The sequence below is a fragment of the Phaethon aethereus genome (genome assembly GCF_964289735.1).
Source record: "Phaethon aethereus genome assembly, chromosome: 20".
Taxonomy (NCBI): Eukaryota; Metazoa; Chordata; class Aves; order Phaethontiformes; family Phaethontidae; genus Phaethon; species Phaethon aethereus.
Window position 1 is genome coordinate 10,679,256 of NC_138596.1, and position 22,689 is coordinate 10,701,944.

General features: G+C 47.4%; 1 protein-coding gene across 1 annotated transcript in view; it reads left to right on the top strand.

Annotated features, from left to right (window-relative positions):
* Positions 1-5,170: 5,170 nt before the first annotated feature.
* LOC309412219 (carboxyl-terminal PDZ ligand of neuronal nitric oxide synthase protein-like) overlaps positions 5,171-22,689 on the top strand; it is a gene marked incomplete at both ends in the record, with an annotated part of 36,296 nt that continues 18,777 nt past the window's right edge. Inside the window, 2 exons of the mRNA XM_082009085.1 lie at positions 5,171-5,275; positions 9,175-9,246. Of these exons, the coding sequence (XP_081865211.1) occupies positions 5,171-5,275; positions 9,175-9,246 (177 nt within the window). The remainder of the gene's footprint in view (positions 5,276-9,174; positions 9,247-22,689) is intronic.

Here is a 22,689-nt window from a genome sequence, read left to right on the forward strand (position 1 = left end):
TCTAATGATGCAGACCCTGTACTTGCAGAGGACATATGTGACACTGAGGGGGCTGAAACAATGACAGTTCCACATGTCACATCTGAGTTTGTATCACTAGGCAGCTTTAGAGACTCATTTAAAGATTTTGCTCGCAAATTTTCTCTGTTTTCTTCAAATCCTCAATGCAACAGAGGGTAACATAACACAATTTCAGTCAACAATACCTAATTTATCTATTCGTGCCTCCATATTTCATCACACAGCAGCATACAGGACATGGTGGGTGCCCCCAGGCTTACCTGGTTAAACAAAGATTTTAGTTTATCACCTAGTGATTATAAGTGATAGAGAGTTATCTGATGTAAAGCAAACAAGAGGAACTGCAGGTCAAAACACATTTCTGAACTACCTCATCCATCTTTATTTTGATAATTTACCTATACAGAAAAGTTCAGATTTGGCAATGGTTGGGGTTTCTGATTTGTTCCCATTTTTTCTGTTAAACTGAAGCTCAAGATCAATTAATTTAAATAAAGGTTGGGCAGTTACATAGCGGGGAATATAAATCTTTACCTCCCTTTGCTTCCAGATATTTTTTTCACTAGGGGAGAGCACAGCTTCCTAGAACAACAGAAGGAAAAACACATACATAACCCTCTGACCTTGCAGTAGCTCTGTATGACAATGCTTCATGGTTGTGGACAACTCCTGACATGTTAATCTGTGTCTTAACTTTTGATTGCTGACTGTCTTAAGATATCAAGAAAAGCTAACAGTAGTAATACTGCTTAATTTTGCTTCCTTGAGTAAAGCAAGCAATTGTAAGGGAAGTAGAATGTGTCTGAAATTTTTTGGAAATCCAACTGCAATATACAATTTTTTGCCTCTGCTAACAGAGCATATTATTCCCATAATATGATGTCCTCCCCTTCCCCAACATCAGCTCATCCAGCTCTGTAGGAGGAGGGGACACAAGCTGGTTGTTAGTATTATGCATAAAAACAACTCCCAAATTCTTAAATGCCTATTGTGGATGACTGCGATAAAATCCAAAGTCATTGAAATTAGTGAAAGGTTTTATTGCTTTGATGCACACCCCAGATGATTCACCTGCACTCATCTTTCTGTCCTATCAACCCATCAGTAAGTCAGTTAAGTCGCTTTGGGCTTAACTGATGAAACTTTATGGCAGTAACTGCTGTTTCTCAGTAACTATGAATTGGGCATACTTTGCTTCATTCTGCCACTTTATTAAATGTATGCAGAAGAATGCTGCTTTCGAGCAAATACTCATCTCCTGAAGAATGGCAAGCGAATTCAGCTGCTAAATCTCAAAGGGATGTCCACTGGCACACTACAAGTCTGCTAGCACGGTAGTACACTGGAGACTTTGCTCTAAAAACTGCACCGGCACAAATAAGTGTTAATAATATTGATAAAGTTGCATGACAAAAACAGATCTGCTAAGATACTTGTAAGATCTGCACATATCTCTCAGATCTTACAAGTATAATATGGAAGTGATTTCCTGTAATGGAGGTTTTGTCTGCCATTACTGGATGTCTGTCTGGTTGTTCTTGCTATGTCACATCTTATTTATCATTTAAAATCTTTGCAGCTCTGCTGTGCAGAAGTAAGTGCTTACAGTGGTTAGCAGAAGGGAGGAAAATTCTTTGGCATCAAGACCAGGTCTCCTTTGGAAAGCATGCAGCGCCTCTGCAACTCCTTTATCTGCGTTGTGAAGGTGGGTTTGGAAGAAACCTGACAGGATCAGACAGGAGCAACAGCTACCTTCCCTCCAAACAACTGACGAAACAATTAAAGAACAACCTGCGTGTAATACCCACTACCTGATTTACATCACATTTGTGGTCTCTTCAAACAATTAAGCTATATAGGAAGAGGGACTGCCATGCAGAGTAAATGTCAATGCAGAGAGAAGTGTGCATCCATGTGAGAGAGAGAAGGAAAGAATCCTTGGTAGCTTGTGCCTGAAAAAGAAAGCTGGTATAAACCTGATCACTGCAAAAACACGAAGCTATGAGCCAAGAAGCTGTCTTTGGTGCTTCACTCCTACTGTGTTCAGAGAAATGGGACTTTCTCTGTGTGCTTTGCACATCAAAGGAATAAGTAGCTCAGTACCTCCATCTGATGCAAACACCCACCATGAAGTTTGGCTAACTGTTCGCATCAAGAAGGGGTAATGCTAGTAGGGGTTTGTTTATACTAAATCTGTGACGATGTACTGTGTAACTGTTTAATTCTACGTATTTGCCCAGTTTTACTATCCAGAAGAAAAGGCATATAGCTTTCTTACTTGCAATGGAATGAAAGAATTTTCTTTTCCCAACAAACAAATGAGAAAGTTAGCAGCTTTTTAAGTTTAGCAGCCTTCAAACTCAGTTCTCAAACACAGATCCAAACCATTAACCTTAGAAGAGCTAAACCCTATGAAACTTTTCATAGTTAATGAACTTGAAATATTAAACACATCCATTCAATTGTGATATAACACAGCCTGGCACTGCAAGCTTTATTAAATCATAATTACCTTATTTTTCTCAGGATTTCCATGATATGTTTCTTTCCCCCTGGCCAAAGGATTTTATAATCTACGGGATACTAGAGAGCACCAGAACAGAAATAAAAAGACCATTCCTGTTATTTCATCCTGCTCTATCAGATTAAAAAATATACTATCCCAAGCGAAGTCCATATGCTCCCACTTACATAGGAATGCTCTTGTGGCAATGGGAGGGTAATGAGGAGGAACTTTCAGCAGCTCAGCACCATGACAGGTTCATGCATGCCTCAGTTAAAATGCAGTATTGCAGAATCAATGTAGAGACTCACCAGTAGTGCCTGTGTTAGGTTTTTTTTCCCTTACTAGTTGAGCTTTGCTGGCGTTAGCATCAAAGGAAGCACAAGCATAGGCTGACTGCATTGGATCTCCTCCTCTTTGGGCTTAGGAGAACCAAAGGCCTGAATCTTGCTCAATCAGTCCAAGGACATTTGCACACAAAATCTAGGTTATTCATTCAGGTCAACAGATAGTTTTTAAATCAAGATTCGTACAAGATACGAAATGTGCCATGAAATGTTCGAAGTTCACACGAGCCACAGCATAAAAGATCACACAAAAAATCACCAACAAAGAACTAAACTGATGAATCTGCAGGTGAGATGTGTGTCTAGAGTAGCATATTGGACAGAAACCAATTTATTTATTTACATACCTGAAACAAAACCCATTTTGAGTTATGGTGTATGAAAGAGGGATTAGCATAAACGTGAATATTTAAATTAGAGGGTAATGCAACGTTATAACTTGCAAGAAAAAAAGAAGCCTGAGAACAGAAAAACTTAGCAAAGACAGGAGGCTGACCACAGGACCCATCCCACCACAAGTGCCAGAATGAGCTGCTAATACAACAAAACACTTGATCATGTAGGCTCACAGTCAGTGAACCAATATTAATTCCTTGGGCTTTTTCTCCCTCTCTTAATTATAAGTTTCTAGATTTTTGGCTCTTGCCCATCTCCCACTGACTTACAAGTACTCAGAGATGCCAAGAAGCTCAAAACAATTACGCTCCTGAGATGGAGACGGGCAGTTGTGTACTGTCCGCCTGTGGCCAAAATTTTCTCTCTTGCTAATGTGAAAGCCACATAAAAGGTGGTGTCCAACAGTATTCAAGCATCCAGATGGGGAGTTATTTGTATGACAAGAAGTTACAACTGATCACTCACAAATGAATTCTGGGGAACACAGATGAGATCAGCTGGAGCACATACAAGCCTCCGCCCCTTGGATTCTACACAATTCACATTTGTGATCACTCCTGTAAATGGCAAAGAGTGTGGCTGTACTAACAGTCAGGAGACAAGTCTTGGGTCTTGCCATCACAGCTGTGCACATGCCTCATCCCTTACCTGTGCTGGTGCTCGCTGAGAGGAATGGCATGCTCAGGCACATCGGGCATCCCAGAGCAGCATCCGCAAGGGCTCACCTGCGCGCCGGCAGTGCCTCGCCACCAAGACAAAGCTGGAAGGAAAGAACACTGAGTGCACAGGGCACCAAAAATCCTGACAGTATATTGAGCCAGTCAGTGGACGTCAACTGTGCCATAGGCACGTGGTGATTACTAACAGAGCCTTAAGTCGCGTTAGCATTGGACATACGTAATGGTTTCAGTCGACCACTCTTGTGCAGGAGCTGCGGTGAGATCCACGATTATGGTGTACACCGTCTTTTTAGAATTTCTAACATGGGAAATGGAGCAGGTGCTGCTGCCATGATACAGTGTGACTTACACTGTCCAAAAAAGCAAACAATTTGATGTCCATCCATCATCCCAGCCATCAGGAGCACAGTGCTGCAGCTCACCACCAAGGCACCACCACCTGCTCCGAGGCGTGCTCGCGACACTTCCTCACTATACATTCACACCTGTGAGCTGGGGTGTGGGATTTTTGTGCCCTCGGAGGTTACGACATGGTATTGCTCGTCTGTATTAAAACGGCACCAGCAGACCAGGATAGCCCCAGACACGCAGGACAAAACCTCCATAAGCCAAACTTCAACAAGAGGCTTCAGGTCTTTATTGTCAAGCCTACAGCAAAGCCTTGGCAAGGAGAAAGCTCCCCTGTAGATTCACGGAGCTCTGCTCCTCCCAGCGCGCCGGGGCCGGTTCTCGCCGGGTGCCCAGGCCGATGCCGAAACCGGCATTAGCAGAACGAAGGCGCCGCAAGGCCCGGAGCGCTGGCTCGGCGTAGCAGCTCTTCGGCAGCCGATGCCGCGGCGTGTGGCTGAGCTCATGTCGGTCGGTTCGAGAAGCCCCCGGGCCCCTGCAGCCGGGCACAGCCCGTTAAGGCGGTGCCCCTCCCTGCACCCGCCCGGCCGCGGCTCCCGGCGGGGCCGGCCGAGGCGGGGCGGCCGCGGGCGGGGCGGGCTCCTACCGCCCCCCGCATCACATGAGGGAACTTCGGGCCAATGGCGCCGCGGCGAGGGCCGGGGCCCCGCTCGCACCCGCGGACGCTCATTCAAAACGCGGCCGGGCTCGGGCGCCGGCAGCCCCGTACCCCTGCCCCCGCTCCGCGCCGCCCGCCCCAGGGCTCGCGGCGCCGGGCGCCGCCGGCGAGGATGCCTGGCGGGGCCGCGGCCTGAGGCGCTCGCCCGCCCGCCGCCATGCCGGTGAAGAACCGGTACAACCTGGTGGACGATGGCTGCGACTCCCGCGTCCCGCTGCACAACGAGGAGGCCTTCCAGCACGGCATCCACTTCCAGGCCAAGGTGAGCCCCGGCCGCGCTCCCCCAGCGCCGGGCGGCGGCGGGCCCAGCGGGGCCCTCGGTCGGGGGGCGCAGCAGGGCCGCCCCCCCCGCCGTCGGCGCCTCTAGCCCCTTCCAGGCTCCGGGGGGTTTTGGCCGAGGCGTCCCCGGGCAGGTTCCCCCGCAGCGCTGGGCCCGCTATGCCCTCGCCTGTTGCAGACCAACCCTGGGCAGGCTGTGATGGGGCATGTGCTGGCCACGGGGCCGATGGCACCGCAGGCTCGAGGCCGAGGCTTGCCATGCCCCTTCCAGCCCTGCCCAGGGTGTATTTCATGGGAGTGCCCCCAGCCCATGCAGTTGTGTGCCCGATCTAAGGAAGTCTAAAGAAAACACCAAAAAATGATGAAAGCTTTACATTTAGTTGTCACAAACAAACAGGTTCTTGCTCTTTCCCTACTATTTTTTCAGTTGTTTAATCCTTAGAAGCTGCCTTGTGCGCTTCATTTGAGAACTGAGCTGGGAAGACCCTTCTTGACAGTGCAGTAGGTACTACCTGTGCCAGGCGCACGTGCATGTCCTTGCTCTCTCTGGTGCCTGCCCCGTCCCCCATCGTGCAGGACCCTGTTCCTGCTGCGTGAGGTAACAGCTCTGCATTCCCCTGGAAACCAGCAGACTTCTGTGCTGCTTAGAGCCGTATTAGTGCCTAGTTCCATATGACCTGTTCCTGCATGAAAAGCTGGGCAGCCAAGGTCTTCGTTTGAATGCATGCAGTCTTCAGGTATGAGAAGGAAATACTGATATTGTCAGGAATTTCATATTGATCATGAGGAACAGTCTGGCAGTGCACCATCACTCTGGGAAAGTGACTCCATTGGAATTGACATTCTGTAGACAGCGGGGGGACTGGGTTTATGATTCAGCTGACAAGAAGAATTGCATTTTGCTGGAGCAACTCTGGGTTCCCTTCCCCTCTTTGCAGGTGGCCTAACACAGATTAGAAATGGAATTCATGCCTGCTGTCTCCTGAGCTGTAAAGAGGTGGCATATATACTGAAAGCTTCAAAATGTGGGTTTTGTGCACTTTGTTTTTCCTGCTAAAAGACCTGTAGGATTTAAGCAGGGTATAGGATGAATCCAAACAGACAGTTAATCATGTATTTTAAAAATCTGTCTCTTCTATAGGGGAGAAAAACAATTTTTTTTCTTTTAAATTAACATTAAATTAACACTAACTATGCCACAGACTGTGCTGAGGAGAAGAAGAATTCTGTATTTTGACTTTTAAAAGATGTGAAGCAGCTGTACCTTTAACTGAGTGTAATGGGCTTCTTCAGGTTGGGAGCTTCAAGCATCCAGAGCTATTCAGAGAGTGTGTAACACACAGTTAAGATGTGTGGGTCTGAGATGGGGTTTGCATTACCTTAGTAACATGCTTGCTCAGTTCTGCTCTCAAGTCTGTCTTTTCCAATTAGGACACTCATTGTGGGCAACTCTGACAATGACAAGGCTGTAACTGGCTGCGAGGTGTCTTGCAGCTGGCAATCTTACTGACCACGTTTAGTCTGTAATCTCTACATACCAAACTGTCTTACTTGCCCTATAATCTTCAGGGACAAACTTCAGGACTGGGAGCTGCCCATGGAAAGGTGGCTGTTTGTGCAGAGCTTTGTGAGCTGGCAGGGCTCTGCATGGGAGCACAAGTACCCAAACTCTGCAGCAAGGCCAAAGCAGGGAGTTTGGGAGAATCTCTTCTGGCTCAGCAGTCACCAGCTCTCCTCCTGCCCCTATCTATTAATTTATCTTTGGCAGCATGGCCTGTTCCCCATGGCAGCTCCGTTGCTTGCAGACAAAAGGCCAGCTGGCTGCGCTGAATTGATCTGGATTACCTGTGACTGTACTGACAGCCACCGCGGAGCGGGGAAGGAGATGCCTGCAAACGAGAGACACCATGGATCGGGAGCCATACGGATATGCCCTCTCTGCCAGGGCAGAGGGTAATCCTGGCTCTGTCACTCCCTTCCCTGCTGCCCTCAGGCTCTTGTGGTCTGAGCTGTTTGACTCCTGTGGTTTGCCAAAGGCTGAACTTACTGCTCTTAAAAATGCTATTTTGCAAAGGCATTTACAGGAGCATCAGAAAAGCCAGATGACCTTTCAGATTGCTTGCGGTGTTTATTTCAAGGCAGACAAAAGAGCAGTAAATACTGAGCCAGAAGAACTCATCTCTGAAAGCCCCATTAAGTAGAAGTTTTTCAAGATAAAACCCTTTGCAAGCTGCAAGCATAACAGCAAAGAAATAAAACCAGAACTATGTCAGTAACTGTGATAGCTATGGGGCTGCTCTCGGGGAAGTATTTTTTCTCTGTTCATATGTATATTATTACCCTGAATGTTTGCAGGGGCCTCCTGATTAGCTGCCCCTTCTCCTCTCCTTTCCACAGGGGAACAACTTCTAAAAAAACCCACCACTTTGAAACCACACACTCAAAAACCAGACACGATTCATGAACCACATGCTCTTGAGAGGGGGACTAAGCTTTGCAAGCTGCCCTCTAACCTGCCTGACAGCCGTGCGGAGATGGGCCATGTTACAGTGAGTGAGCCAACAGACCCCGCTGGGAACCTGCCAGCGCCGAGTCCAGCACCCTGCCCTCAGCTGACAGAGCCACGGGACTGGATGTGACACCAGCCCATGCTGGCAGGATGCTGGCATTTCTCATCAGGCTGCTCACCTTCTCACTCAGATGGCATTTTTCTTGCTCTCACCAACATGCTGTTGACATGCAAGTCTTTCCTCACAGCTGTGAGCCATGCTGCTTTAAAACATTAATGGCCTTTTGCTCCACACGTGGGATGTTTTCCTCATTCCCAGGGCTGAGCTGGCAGCTTTGTGCCTCCCTAGCTTGGCAGAGGTGCAGGCAGCACTCCTGTGCATCTATGCCTTGTGTGCTGTCACAGGTACCACCACGCTGCAGCAGCAGGTACATGACCAGAGTCTGCTTTGGCACTCAAGTGTTACAACCCAGCATAAGGGGAGAGTACAGGCAGCACAGGGAACAGCACACAGGAGGGAGAGACACCAGCAGCAGGAAGCTGTCTGGCTGCAGGTCTTCCCTAACAACCTGCACAGCATAAGCAGCGTACTGACACTGCACGCGAGAGAACAGGCAACCCACTTGCCGAAAGCTGTGGGTGTGGTGAAGCAGTAGAGGCAGAGGTGCTGGGAACCCGCCACCTGCCTGTGTTGCAGCCCCCAAGTCACGGGTGCTGTGGCGGGTGCTTACACTTACATGCAGACACTGGATGCCAAGAGCATTGGTGTAAGCTCAGCCAGGCAACTTGTTCAGGACTGCAGCTCCTGTAAGCATAGTTAAAAACAGCTGCTGTAGGACACAAGATTTGAGTGGGTTTACCAGGATTCTGCAGATAGCTGAGCTGCTCCAACCAAGCAGGGACAATGGTGTCCAGAGGGAGCATAGTCCAGACCAAAAAGTAGGGCCAGAATCATGAGCCTTTTCCAGGAAGGCTAGTTGCTGCACATCCTGGCAACTTTCCAACTCTTATGTGCTTTTAGCTACGAGTCTTTTAAAAACAGGTATAGTGAGGAATGACAAAGAATGGACAGTCCCATTTTCAGACCCACAGGATCGTGACTTGATTAGCAACAGACACTGCTCTGCAAAGCACTGCTAAAGGCGCATCCAGAATCTGAATGAGGTCAGCAGCCCACACCCGATGTTAGAAATCCATGAACTTCTCCCTGACTTTGATAATGTTATCCACAACAGATATTCCTGTCATGTCCTGGGTCAAGAGAGTCTAACCAAGCAGGGACTAAATTAATGAGATATGCTGTTTGTTTTGAAGAAGCCCACACCATTAATTTGTACGTTACTTTACAGACATCTCACTGTTCTGTCTTTCAGTACATCGGTAGCTTGGATGTACCCAGGCCCAACAGTCGCGTGGAGATTGTGGCAGCCATGAGAAGGATTCGGGTAAGTTCAAAAGCAGCCCACGTGGAATAAAAGGTTGCATTCACTGGAATGACTTGGTTGCAGTGCACTGTTCTGCATTTCCCCCCTACCCTTCCTGTCTGGAGCTCAAACCTCAGCACAATCAGGATTGTAGCATGCTTCTCCAAAAATTCCCAAGGCGTATTAGGATAGACCCACTCCCTGCCCTTTCCAAAGGGATCAGATAGCAAAACCCAAACATAAAACCCTAGTCTGCTGAGCAGGTACAGGAATTCTCCTTGAACATAAGAGATTGATTTAGCCTGTTTGGGGTTTTTTTGTGTGTGAAAAATGAGATGTACACAATCCCCTGCACAAAAGCACTTGAATTCATTGACAGTTCCAAATATATTATGTTATTATATATTGAAATATCAGTGGCCTGGCAGATGTTATGGATGTAAATCCCATCAGACTAGACTTTGTGGATTCTGCTCGTGGAATAATTTGCTGCTTTCCCCCATCCTCCAATACAGTTTTACAGTTCCTGTTTCTCATCATCAAGTCTCTGCTCTTCCTCCTTTAGCCCTTCATTCTTCAGAACAGCCTGTGAATGGTCACCAGATTTAGCTACGATTAGCAGGGTGGCTAGCTTACATCTGCTTCATGTATAACCAGTTCAAGTTATCTACCCCAAAAGGCAGTGCAGCTGTTGTGCCCGGCTAAAGTTTTGCAGGGGCCTTAATTCTGAGGCTGTTCATATGTCTCTCAATCAGCTGAAGCAGGTTTGAGAATCTTCCATTTAAAGCTTTGAAGGGATTATCCTATTTCCCCCCTCCCCTGCAGTGTTTAACCATCTAATTTTCATTTAGAATAGTGCTTTTTAAACTTAGCCTGTAACTGACTGGGGAGATGATGTATTCATCTCCAGCCAGGCTCAGAAATGACATTCCCCTGCCTTTGCCTGCTCCGGCTATTAGCACAGCTCTTGCTCGGAACACCGTGCAATCTAAATTGCCTGCTTATTTATGGAACAGGTAAACATCTACAGGAAGCCAAGGCAATAGATGAGGACTACCGGGCGGTTTAGAGGCTGGCATAACTATAGGCAATTTTTGATCTGAATCAATATCGGATTTGACACTTCTGCTGATCTTTGACTGGATAACACCCTTGCAAGAAAAAGCAGATGTACTTTAATATCAGTTTCTACAAGTGTTGCATTCTGTTTTCACACCTGTTATTGCCTTGATGGTATCTAGCTCAGAGTCATGGCACTGCAATAACATGCTTGGGTGCTATATGAAGCATATAAAAAACCACTCTGCATTCATGGATGCCATCAGTTAATCTTATCACACGATATTTTTAAAGTAGGCATCCTGTGTTCTATACTGGGTTTTTAATCTTGGAAGCACTTTCCAAAAAGGGAGGGCTTCCCTTTTCATGTGTGTATTGTACAGCGGAGTCTTATTCAGACACTTCCTGGCTGCTGAGCGGAAGATGCTCCTCTATTGAAGATAGTTAATTGGCACTGATCCTTAATTAGAGCATAAAGAATGAACTGGGAGGTCTTTGAAGAGAATTCTAGTGCATAGAGTACACAACCTAGGAACTGAGGGAAGATGGGGGTTATTTATGTAGCATTCATTTGCATGCAGGGGCCTTGTCTGTACTAGAGTTTTTTCCCATGGGCTCTCAGCAGCACCAGTTGCAACTGGGAGGAAACACTGGAAGAAGCTATTGGTGGAAACTAGTATTTTGCTGCCATCTTATTGTGAGTGGTAGTGCCTGTTTGCACTGCAAGAGCAAGAAAGATCCTGCAGCCCTGCCAAGTGTTGGCAGGGGCATATTGTGCAGAAGCTTTCATCCTTTGTGCACTCCAGTGTTCCACTGGAATTCTCTGCTGGAGCAAAAGAAAAAAAGTTGCATAGTCCTAGGCTGCTCTCGATGCCGTGTGACATGGGAGGAGGCAGCGCAAGCCACCGCTGGAGCAGTCAGTGGCAGAGCCAGCCCAAAGCACAGGCAGGCTGTTACTCGTTGCTTCTGCCACTCCAGAAAGGGACCAGGGAGGAGGATGAGGAGTCCCAGCCCTGTATTTTTCCAGGCTTTGAGAGAGCTGGTTATTCTAGTTATTCATTAGTAAATTAATACAAGCTCTGAAACTGCTTTCCTACTACTATGTCTGATTCTGGTCTCCAGTCTGCAATTAAAAGCACTTGCCCCAGGGAAAAACCTTGAGCTACCTAGCACAAAGTTGTCCTCGGAGTGTGGGGACAGGGCGGTAAGAAAAGTAGCAACTCCAGTTGCTAAGTCTACTCCTTGGCATCTTACTGTCCTGTGTTTCGTACTGGACTCTTGCTAGTTGCATATGAATTATGCCAGGGAACCTGGGAGGAGCTAAGTGGTATTCTCCATGCGTTAGCAGAGTGGTCTGCTTGCAGACTTCAGGACATGCAGAGCGCACAGGCTGTGGGGCATTACTCCCAGAGAGCCTAAAATGACATGTTTTAACATGAATTTTCTGAAATGGCAATCTACGCTTTTGCAGTAGGTATTTAAGATGCACTCTCCTAGTAAAGCTTAAACCCATATTCCTGACTGAATGGATGCTTGTAGAATTGCTAGCAATGCTCCATTAGTCACACATTAAATTCCCATTTCATAACAGACTGGAGAACCTTGTCTCATCCTGTTCTATGCTTCCACTGGAAGGAATGCAAATGCACTAAGTAGAACAGGGAAGCTGCTGTTCTTAGCCTCCCATTATGCAGAGCTAGACAACTCTAAGTTTGCTAATCCTCCCAGTGGATTATTAGCTGCATACAGCTGCCATGTTATTATATGATCGTCAAAGTTCAAACTAATCCCTCTACCTCCTCTTACCCTGGCAAGGGAGGTGATGAAATTAGTTTTCTACTTGAATAAGTACGCTGTGCTCTGACTAGCATGTCAAGTTGCTGTTTATGAGAGTCCAATTCATTGCGCAGCTCCAAGCACCCAGTGCGGGCAGGCGTTCCTCCACTTCCCAGGGAGAAGCAGCATGCCGCATCTGCTGTCTCCTGCTGCCTGAGGCCAGCCAGGTCTGGGTGTCTGGCAGCACCCACTCAAGCTCCTGCGTTCGGAGTCAGCGTTCTGGTGGAGCTGGCTTTCTGCTGAAGTGGATTCATCTGCAGATATATGAGCCTTCTCAGCACTCTAGGGAGCTTATGTACAATACAGGATTTTTATTCCTGCAGAAGTCAAGTGGCAGCTAATGTGAAGAATGTGAAAGTCCTTCTCGAGGGCCCAAAAAGCTCCACGATTCAGCAGGATCACCCCTTCCCTAGACACATTACTGCCTGTTAATGACCAGCTAAATAGCCAAATTCTCCCTTTGCTCTCACTGAAGTTGAGAGGAAAGATGTTGTGGAGCCCACACACCATTGAAACAGTAACAGCAAAGCTTTGCTAAAGATGCCTATGGGTACAGGCCTAGGGGTAAAGGTGAATTTCATAAAACACAAAATATTTCCTGAGGTTGCTTGGGAAATCTTGCCCTGGGAGACCAGGGAATGGATGGCTTTATGTGAAGGGTTAATGTCAAAACATGTCCTGCATCTGTTCCCCAGCTTCCAGAGCTAACACTGACCAGATGAGAAACAGTCAGCTGTTGCCTTCCTAGAGCAAGGCTACCCTCAGTCCAGCGCTTCACAGCCAGCCAAGCAGCCCTAGTGAAGTGCTGCTATTTTGAGTGGCAAGTTGTACAAGGACATGGTAGGAGTAGTGTCAAAGCCTGTCATCCCCACAGACAGCCTGCTGCCAGCAATTCCCCAAGTCACTCCATTTAATCATCTTTAAGGCACAGAATCAGTTTCCCTGGAATTTGCACTTAACATTTTACAAAGCCTAGAAATTTCAGGGCTGTTTGGAAGGTCTATCTTGGATCCAAGCCGGTATTAACACTCAGAAATGAGCCAGAACTACCTGAAAGGGGGTTGTGGCAACAAGGGTGTTGGTCTCTTCTCCCAAGTAACTAGTGATAGGACGAGAGGAAATGGCCTCAAGTTGCACCAGGGGAGGTTTAGATTGGATATTAGGAAAAATTTCTTCACCGAGAGGGTGGTCAGGCATTGGAACAGGCTGCCCAGGGAGGTGGTGGAGTCGCCATCTCTGGAAGTGTTCAAAAAACGTGTGGATGTGGCACTTCAGGACATGGTTTAGGGTACACGGTGGCGCTGGATTAATGGTTGGACTTGATCATCTTGAAGGTCCTTTCCAACCTTAGTGATTCTGTGATTCAGATGTTGGATTCTTTAATCATTTCATAAGGGAACAACCAACTGGTGCTGTGCCCATCCAAGCACCAGGATGAACAAACAGGAGGCAGGCATCCAGACAAATGTGTTTCTTCTGTTACCTCCACATTTCGAGGCTTAATTTAAGAGAGAGGTCTTTCTTCCCCAGAGGCCAGTGTGCCAGAGAAGCAGAAACGTTTATAAATCTTGACGCAGGATACATCAGAAATGCCTGAGTGCTCCTTGGCATGAGAATTGGTTTCTCACTACAGCCTCCCTCTTAGCCTGATCGTTCTTGCTACATCCATGCTCTTAAGCAGAGTCTTAACATTTTGCAATCTCCACATGATATCCTAGTGAGGAAGTTCAATCTAGCCACACTTAAGTCACATTCACTGCCAGATATCAACTGGTAGCGTTGAAGTGTGACATGACATCAGTTTAAATCAGGATAAGTAAAAGTTACAATCCTACAGTGCAACCTCGTGAAGCAGAGGTGGCAGGGACAGCAATACAGAACCTGCCTCTCCTGCACCCCAGCAGCTCCCAGTCTGATAACTGGGCTGGCTTCATACAGCAGCTCGCAGTCAAAGCCGTGCAGGCAGTAAATTGCAATAGTTCAGAATCAAATATGGATGTCATTTATCTGCTCTTACTACAGAAGAGCCACCAGGTAGACAGCTGGCAGAGGGCAAGGTGACAGCCTTCAGCCATCTCAGTTTCGTTTATCACTGTGTGGCAGACTTCAGAGGTAGAGATGTTTAATAGACTTGTTCATGAGATTCTTCTAGAACAATTCCTTCAGTTTTTCTGGGCAGACAGCCTTCTCACTACAGAAGAGAAGTTCACCAAGATTACCACCGCATAGATTCCTCTGAAATATTCTGCCTGTAAGCCCTTCCTGCGTTATGCTTGGAGCTAAGCTTTCCTGCCAGCTTCATGTTAATCTGAGCTGGAGTTGTGATCCGTACTAAAAAAAGACACAGGAGCTGAACTCCCAGTTGCTGGGTTCCTTGGTTAGTCTTTGCAGCCTCTCCCACTATAATGAAGTTATTTGGTCCACTGCAGCTGAAGCACAGACTCAAGTGTGGAAGTTCCCCTGTGCAAACTATTGGAGCGCTTGCCCTGGTATAGACCTCTGTAGCTGCATGCCAGGATCTGTTGTTGTTGGATGGGAGTTTGTTCTGCTGCAGTTCCTGGAGGGATTTTCCTTTCAGCCTCTTTGGAAGAGTATCCAAATGCTCAGCTAGTGACAGCCCTGGGCTGTGAAAGAAAACATCTTAAAATATTTCAGCCGTCTTCAGACTGCTGGGATGGACCTTTCTTTAGTTCTCAGAAAGCCGTGCACCTTCCTTTCATTCATAGGAAGGTGCAGGAAAAACAGGTAACAGCTCTGACATGGTTAGAGTGTAAAACAAGCATCTTGTGTGTCTGCTCCAAACTGCTAGTGCACCCCGAGCCAGTTAAAGGCACAGCTGATAGTACATGAGATGGTACTATGGGAATGCTCCATGTTGGTAACCAAGTCCCATTTACTAGATGCTTTACAGACAGTACAGATGGGCCGTGTCAGTTCACCCAAGGCCTTTACATGTTGTCATCACATAGTGACATTTGCTGGATCATGTGAGGACTGTAGAAGATAGTCCCATGTGGTGGTCATGGATCTGATCAACATTTATACTGAGAATTGTACAGGCAGACTGCAGACCTTATGGGAAGTTGAGAGGAGGACTTCAGAGAGACAAGCCTGTACGTTTCTCTTCCTCCTTCTCCCCCATACCAAAAGGGCAATGTCTTCACCCCAAAGTATGCTCCAAGAGAGCACCTTTTTCTAGGATACCTTCCCTGCTTCCATGCAAGGGTTGCTTACATTGATACATGTTAGACAGAGTCTATAGCCTCCAGGAGGGAGCGGTGGTTTTAGGTATCCAAACCAGGTATACATGAGTGTGTACAAACTTGCTCTGCTACCTTTTGCATAAAGTCTGGTGTCAGTTTTGGCTCTTCTCCAAAGCAGAGGCCTACGAAAAGGCTCATGCAGCTTCACACAGGCAGTACACGATCAGACTATAGTCAGCCCTCAACACAGCCTCAAGTCCACCACAAAACAAAAAGCCCGAGAAGCTTGCACTAGTGACTTGGAAGGAGATTTACAGGCTGTCATGCATGGCTTTGTGTCCTCTGCCTACTCTCTGCATCCCCCTGTATTTCTGTCTCTCTGTCCAGCAGCCCACACACCTTTGTTTGCAACCTTACCTGCTATCTGCTTTATTAAGGGAGGATACCAGGCAATACAACAAAGCTACAGGCACAGAGGAGTCTTCCAGAGCAGGCTAAGGAAGCTGAGACTGGCAGGAGGGCATGAAGAGCAGAAGGGATGACTTGGCTCAAGACATCCCTGCCATAGGGCCCTTCTCCTGCCCAGGCACCTGGGGCCCTGAGCAGGGCTGTGTCCCATTATCCAACCCGCCTGCGGGACTGCTCAGTGCTGGGCACTGCAGTCTCAAAAACACCAGTTACTCCCAGGGTCCCATCCATGACAGGCATCTGAGGCAGTTTAAGGTTTCTACCACACAAGATTAAGCTAATTGGTTTTACCTTTCCAGGCCTTGGCAAAATACAGCAAGTGTTTTCAGGATGGTAATTAAGTGTTAATTGCAGCTAAGTTTAGCCCTAATGCCTCATTAGTTTGTTTTCCTCTGTTTGTTGCAGCTATAGCAGAATCTCCTGCACAGGGCTGGGGATCAGGCTGGGCTTCCCAGGAGGCAGAGTCGTCCAGCAGCATGCTCTGAGGGTCCTACCTGAGCCATGCCAGGAAGCCTCTTGCCTCCTCTTACCCGAGAGGAGGAGATCTGGGTGTGGAGATAGAGGCCTTTTGACCAGAACTCTCTAATTGCCACCTAGGCAGCAGCTCCCCAAAGGTCTCTGGTGTACCCAGACACAGGCATTAGCCCATTTTCATGATACAGTGGATTTTGCATCCCTTTCTCTTACTCCTCTGCGCGAACCTTCACTGCCTCATCCCTCTTAGCAAGTTCTTTGACCTCACCTATGCCAGAGGACTAGTTAGTGGGTTTAACAAGGGCAGGCAGTACTGAAGCTACTACTACTCAGTGCCCTGCTCTACTGAAAAGCCTTTTACTGTTCCACACTGCAAACAGTGCCTGAGTTTCGTTCCCAAAAGTCTGTTTGCTGATTTTTAAGAAGGTAACAGAGTTGACAGAGATGCCCTTGGGAGAGGAAGCCACCTTACATTAGGAGATGACAGGCATTTTATGGGTCTTACCTTTCTACCGCACAGGCGCTGCCAGGATGCTGAGGAAGGAAGCAAGCCCTCTGGCAGAAGGTCTGGCAAGAATCCATTTCTGCAGGCAAAACAAGTGGCCTCAGCTGAGACTGCAGAGCCTCCTCTCACAACAGGCAGAGCTGCAGCCTCCCACCCCATCTCCAGGAAGGGCTTCCTATCCTGCTGCCGAGTTTTATAGCTTCTCCCTTTCTCAGTATACCCTGCAGCCCGAATCAGCCAAAGTGCCAGGTGGGACTATATCTCCCAGAAGTCCCGTGCCATGATGGCCCAAGGAAGGGGGAAGGATGGGTGATGCAGGTGCAGCTCCTTAGGCCTCTCTAGATGAGTTCTCCACTCCATGGTCACCTTGGCAGGCTCAAGTGTGTTTCATGCATATGCTGCTTTACTAGCCTGACAGAAAATTTAATTTTCATAAACTGAAGAAGTGGCTTTAAAAGTGTGGAAGCTGCTTTTCTAGAAGAATTGAGTCTGCCATGTCTCAGACTAACCCAAGCTTGTTTTATCCAGTTTCTGCTCTTTGTATTATCGTAATGCAAGGGGAAGAAGCTCTTAACGAGATGTTTTTTCAGTGGCATCATGCACAGTGTTTCAAGGCAGCCTTGTGTGGCTGTGGTGGAGAACTGACTACACTCTGCTCATACATCTTGAGTGGGAGGAGAGCATTAAACACCTTTGAGATTACATGAGAATCCAGCCTTCTGCTCACTACTTGGAGATGTCTCACCATGCCATAGAGCCACACCACTGACTTATAATCTCTTGCAGGTTTGCACCCTGCTCATCTCCAACCCTAAATCACCTCTGGACTTCTTGCCACAGAATAATGATTAGTTATCTTCTGCCACTTAACTTCTGAGCTGAAATGAGCGGGGACTGGTCTAGCTGTGAATACAGGCCACTGTAACAGAAGACACCTCAGAGCTTTTTCAGTAGCCACACGCTACGACCCAGTTTTTGAGAAGTGACTGGTGATTATAGATGCTTCAGTTCTCATACCCTGTTCAGAGAGTGTGCTATGTATGATTGATAACAGATGGATGGAGGGATCAGTCAGTGAAATGTGTCATCTCTAAGCAACAGCAACCTTTTAATGCCTGCCTTAGAGTGCTGAAAACTGGATGGCTTCTCCAACAAGGGGGTGGAACTGGTGAGGCATATTAATATTGTTTTGCGTAAGAGTCATGATGGATTGGAGTTTAGTTGAAGGCTAATAAAAGCAGCAGTTAAACAGATAAAAGCTAAATGAAAATGTTAGTACTAAATACAACAAGACGGAGCTTTTTGTCTGATGCTAAATCTTGGCAATGAGGCAGGTACCTTTTAATCGTAAAATAGAGTGGCTTTAACAGTATTATCATTATATTAGTGAAGCATTTGATTTCACTAGCTAAAATATCAGTATATGAGATCTCTGCAAAGCTTTTATCTAGTTTGAAATAAAGTAGCTTTTTCAACAATTATATTACTGGTTGTAGAGTATTACAGAGATGAAATATAACGGCTTTCAAATTACATTCTGGTGTAGAACAATCAGCCACTACTCAAAGCTGCTTCTTTCTTGGTTTCTGAAAAAATGTAATTGAGATGGCAACCAGAGTGGTAACAGGCACATTGGATTAGCTTGTTAATGAGGAGGTGCCTTAATCTGAGTGACAACTGCATGAGCAAAGACACAGAAGCTGGGGTTGCCCGTGGTGTGGAGTGCCTCTGCTATGCTGGTGAAACAGAGACCCTACTTGGGCGACTAATAAAAAAGTGCATGCATTGATTTCCACTAGAGCAGGTTGACACGTTGCAGGAACAGGAACAAAACATAATGGTCCACGAAAATACAAACACTTAAACCTGCCCCATGGGTGAAGCTATCTAAATGCAGGGAAAAATTTTTAAAAATCAGCTTGTAGCTATGGTGTAACCTCATGCTTTGACCTCAGCCTTTCTGGTTCTTAGGTTAAGAGTGTCTGCATTGGACACAGAAGGCGGCGAGACCTAGTGCCACAATGGTGGGTGCTTTTGTACATGCTGTCTTGATTCTGTCCAGTGAAAGGCCCTTTGTACTTTATGGATCGGTGTTCTGAGGAGAGGGGGCCCCGAGGGACCATGACCACAATGCAAAATTCTGCTTTGCAAAATAAGATTTGCTAACAAGAGCTTGGTTCTACAGTTGCTTTCTTCATTCTGCTTTTGTTCTGTATTAAATGAGGCCCAAAGGCAAACAGAATTGGTGCTACTTAACATAATACTCTGACAAGCTACTTAATGTTTTGACCAAATAACTCTATAATAAATCTACAGAATAAAAATCTTGAATGGTCCCTGGAGGGAAGGGTACTTTGATGGGGGAGCAGGGATTTTTCAAAGCCATCGCATGACGGTTTTCTTTCCTGCAGCAGTGATTTGACATTCTCTAAATGGCCTTTCCCTGGGCCAGATGGGTTGTTTGGACTAATTGGCAACTGCCTGGCTGTTTTCAGGACACCTGAGTCACTTTTCCCTTCCTCCATCCTTCTGTCCCTCTGCTGCTGCAGAGATACTGCCACACGGTGGGTCTGCTGGAGGAGAGGACATGGGCCCTTGCATTGCAGAGATCATCGCAGGCCAGGGCCCCGCATCGCCCCGCTGCCTGCGCGGCCAGATTCAGTGTACCCCCAGGAATCCCACCAAACCCTCTGTGCTCCAGGGTTTTCTTTCCAAAAACAAATTACTTTTGTCATGGTAAGAAGAGCAGCGAGACATGTTAAGAGTAGCTGCAGTGTGATGGAGGACTAGGCATTTACAGCTGGCTCCAGGAGGGCGTAAGGCACACACACAGTTACTCTTCAGGCACGTGGTCCTTTGGTAGAACTGGCCCAAATGCTGGTGTCTGCCATCAATACCTGCTGCCTCTCTAAGTGCCCTGTACATCCTGCAGAGCCATATGTGGTGTACAAAACACTAAGCTTCAGTGATCCCAAGACATCATGGACCAGTTCAGTCCTGCTGCAGCCTGTGCTCCTGCCATTAATGATTATGTTAATGATTACAGGGCCTAAACTTCCAGCCCAGGCACATTTTCTTCTTTTCATATTGTTGACCCTCAAGGCAATGCTGGTCTCCCACTTGTCTTGCTTCCTCGCATCCAAGCCGAGGGCAGGAAAAGCTGTGAGCTGGAGGCAGGGAACACTGTGGTTAATCACTGACCTGTAGGCGAGCAGCACAGGACATGTCCATGTCCACAGCTTCCACTGCTAGCCCAGGGACACTGGGAATGGCACTGGGGAGCAGAGCAAGCAGCAAGAAAGCAGAAACAAGCATCGGCCCCAAGGGTGGCTGCTGGTCACTGCTGAGCAGGGGGGCAACAGCAAGTCATAGTTGCATTTGCAGTGGGAACCCAGGTGGGTTCCCACTCCTGGTAGCTGCTGTTGTGGCTGGCTGTAACAAGTCTTTCATCTTTACTTACCTGTCTGTGAAGTAGCTGTGTACCCAGCTGAGGACCCTGGCGTGCCTCCAGGAGACCTGGGCACATACATTGCCCAGCACCACAAACCTGCAAACTGCTGACAAACAAATCATCCAGTAGCCTCTTGTTCAAGAGCCTGAAAGCCCAGCCCAGGCTGCTTGCCTCTGCCTTGGCACTCAGCTGTGATGCTCTGGTACAGTTTTGATGACAAGACCTCTGTGACAATAGATACTGATACCATAGAACTCTCTTTATCCATAATTCCCACTAGCTAAGCCCAAGCTGTTTCTGTCATCATGATTCACTAATCTCAGTAGCTCCCCTGAGGCTAACAGAGTCCTTGAACTGCTTAATGTTCCGGAGTTTTGGAAATGACACAATTAGTGTTGAGTTTCCTTTCTCTTATAGTAACAGTCTTATTTCCAAATTTGAGTAAGATTTTGTGGTCAATTTGAGGAGAACCCAGAGACCTTCCTTTAGATTTAAGGATTGCCACAGGAGAGGGTTACCATAGATTGTCAATTTTATTAACATCCAATAATTTCTAACCAAGGACCACTTGGTGAGAAGCAGCATGGCAGCCGTGCTGTGCCTGGCTCTGCTCAGGTCTTCACATCTGGGCAGTACCTGTGTGCGACCAACATGTGCCCAGGGGCAGCCTGGCGGGAGAGGGGTGAGCTCCCTTCTGTCATTGCTTTTGCCGTATTCCAGCAATGGGCATGATACAAGAGCTCTTGGGCAGATTTCAAAAGACATTTGTGCCCTGTCTGTTGTTCAGAACAGCCAAGATTACTTCTAAAGTCAATGGGAATTAGGAACTGTGTGCTTTAGAAAAATGCCTCTTAATAGCTGCATCTAAACATTGGATCTGACTCCGAGGCAGGATCTTTCAGTACTACACACCAAGTCTTTACTAATACACCTTACATGCACAGTCCCTATGGCCCTACGGTGACTGACCCCCTCTAAGCTCAATGACCTGTTCCTGGCTGGAATTGCTGTATTGTTGGTGCTCTCAGACGCATCCTTTCTGTGCAGTGCTTGGAGGCCAACTGTAAGTCACCAGGCTTTCTGTAAAAAATGTTTTCTCAAGTGGAATTGTTGAAGATCAATAGTATTAACAGTTACATAGAAAAGTCTCCTTGCCTGGGAATAAAGCAGATTATTTCAGTCCCTGACTGTCTCAGACCAGTACATAGGCAAGGCTGTTCATGAGGGTCACTGGCATTGAGAAGTAGAAGGGTTCAGCTGCACCCAGGGCTTGAGCTAGCAAAGAGCTCTCTGCTGTGAAAGAGAACAACACCTGATTGCACCTAGCAAACGAGGCATGAAACATGGTCTGCACATAGCAGCATGCTGGGCAGCTCAACATCCCTCCCATTTTCATTCTGGTCTAGTTTGTAATCAAGTGCTGTTTCTGAATGCAAATGGAGATCAAGTCTTCATTCTAGCTTGAATTCTGCTTGCTCAAAGAGGTACCAAGTCCAGCTTCCTACCTCTGCTGTAGATACGCAAAGAAAATGCTAATTTTCCTAGTAGGTGGCTAGGAGAAACCACAAGACGCAGAGCTGTAGGACAGCACCCAAGATGCATATGGTGTGTGATAGCAAGTTAGAAGCCAGGAGATGGCTGCTGATCCCTGCCACGTTTGCCAAAGTAGGTGTTAGTCATGCAGATGTAGCTTCTTCCGATTCTCAAAAGCAAACTAGATTCTTCCTCCTTCTTCAGATAAGTATCTGCCCCGGGTGGACATGCTCAGCATCACTCTCCCCCGCATCCTCAAGTCAAGAGGCTTTAAGGAGGGGGCTGCAGCCATGTGGTTTCTGCTGGCTGCAGGCAGCATGGGTGCTGGAAGTGGAGAACCACAGGAGATCACATCTGGCCCTCTTGGGAGCAGGGCCTGGGTTGACTTAGTTACTGGTTTGACCACATGAGCCTTCTCTATCTTAACCTCACCTGCTTGTACTGAGCCTCAGGAGCACCGATGCTTCCTCTCCATCCCCGCATGCAGAGCACAGCTTGCCCAGCCTGCCTCTCTAGCTGCCATCACCTCTGGTTTGCCATCCTCCTTCGCTTGGACTACCTACACTAGAATAGCATCATTACATAAATGCAGAGGGAAGCGTTGCATTATTTAGAGGCTTGAAATCCTGGCACCTGCCTTTGCCAGAGCCTCAGCACGGCAGCAGGATCAGCTCTGTGCTGTGCCAGTGCAAGCCCCCACCCCACAGGCTGTGGCTCCTCCACCCGCACAGCCACACCGCGGTGGGTCCTGCCTGGCTCCCATGGCTGTGGACTGCTCACGGTCTGAACGGGTGCTCTGCTCTGTGAAGAACAGCTGTCACAAACGCTCCTGTGAAGAGCTGCAGAAGAACTAAGAATTGGCTTTCAATTTTTATTCCAAACAAGCAATAAATACCAGCTCCCAGAGAGCGCGCGAAGCCGTCCTGGTATCACCT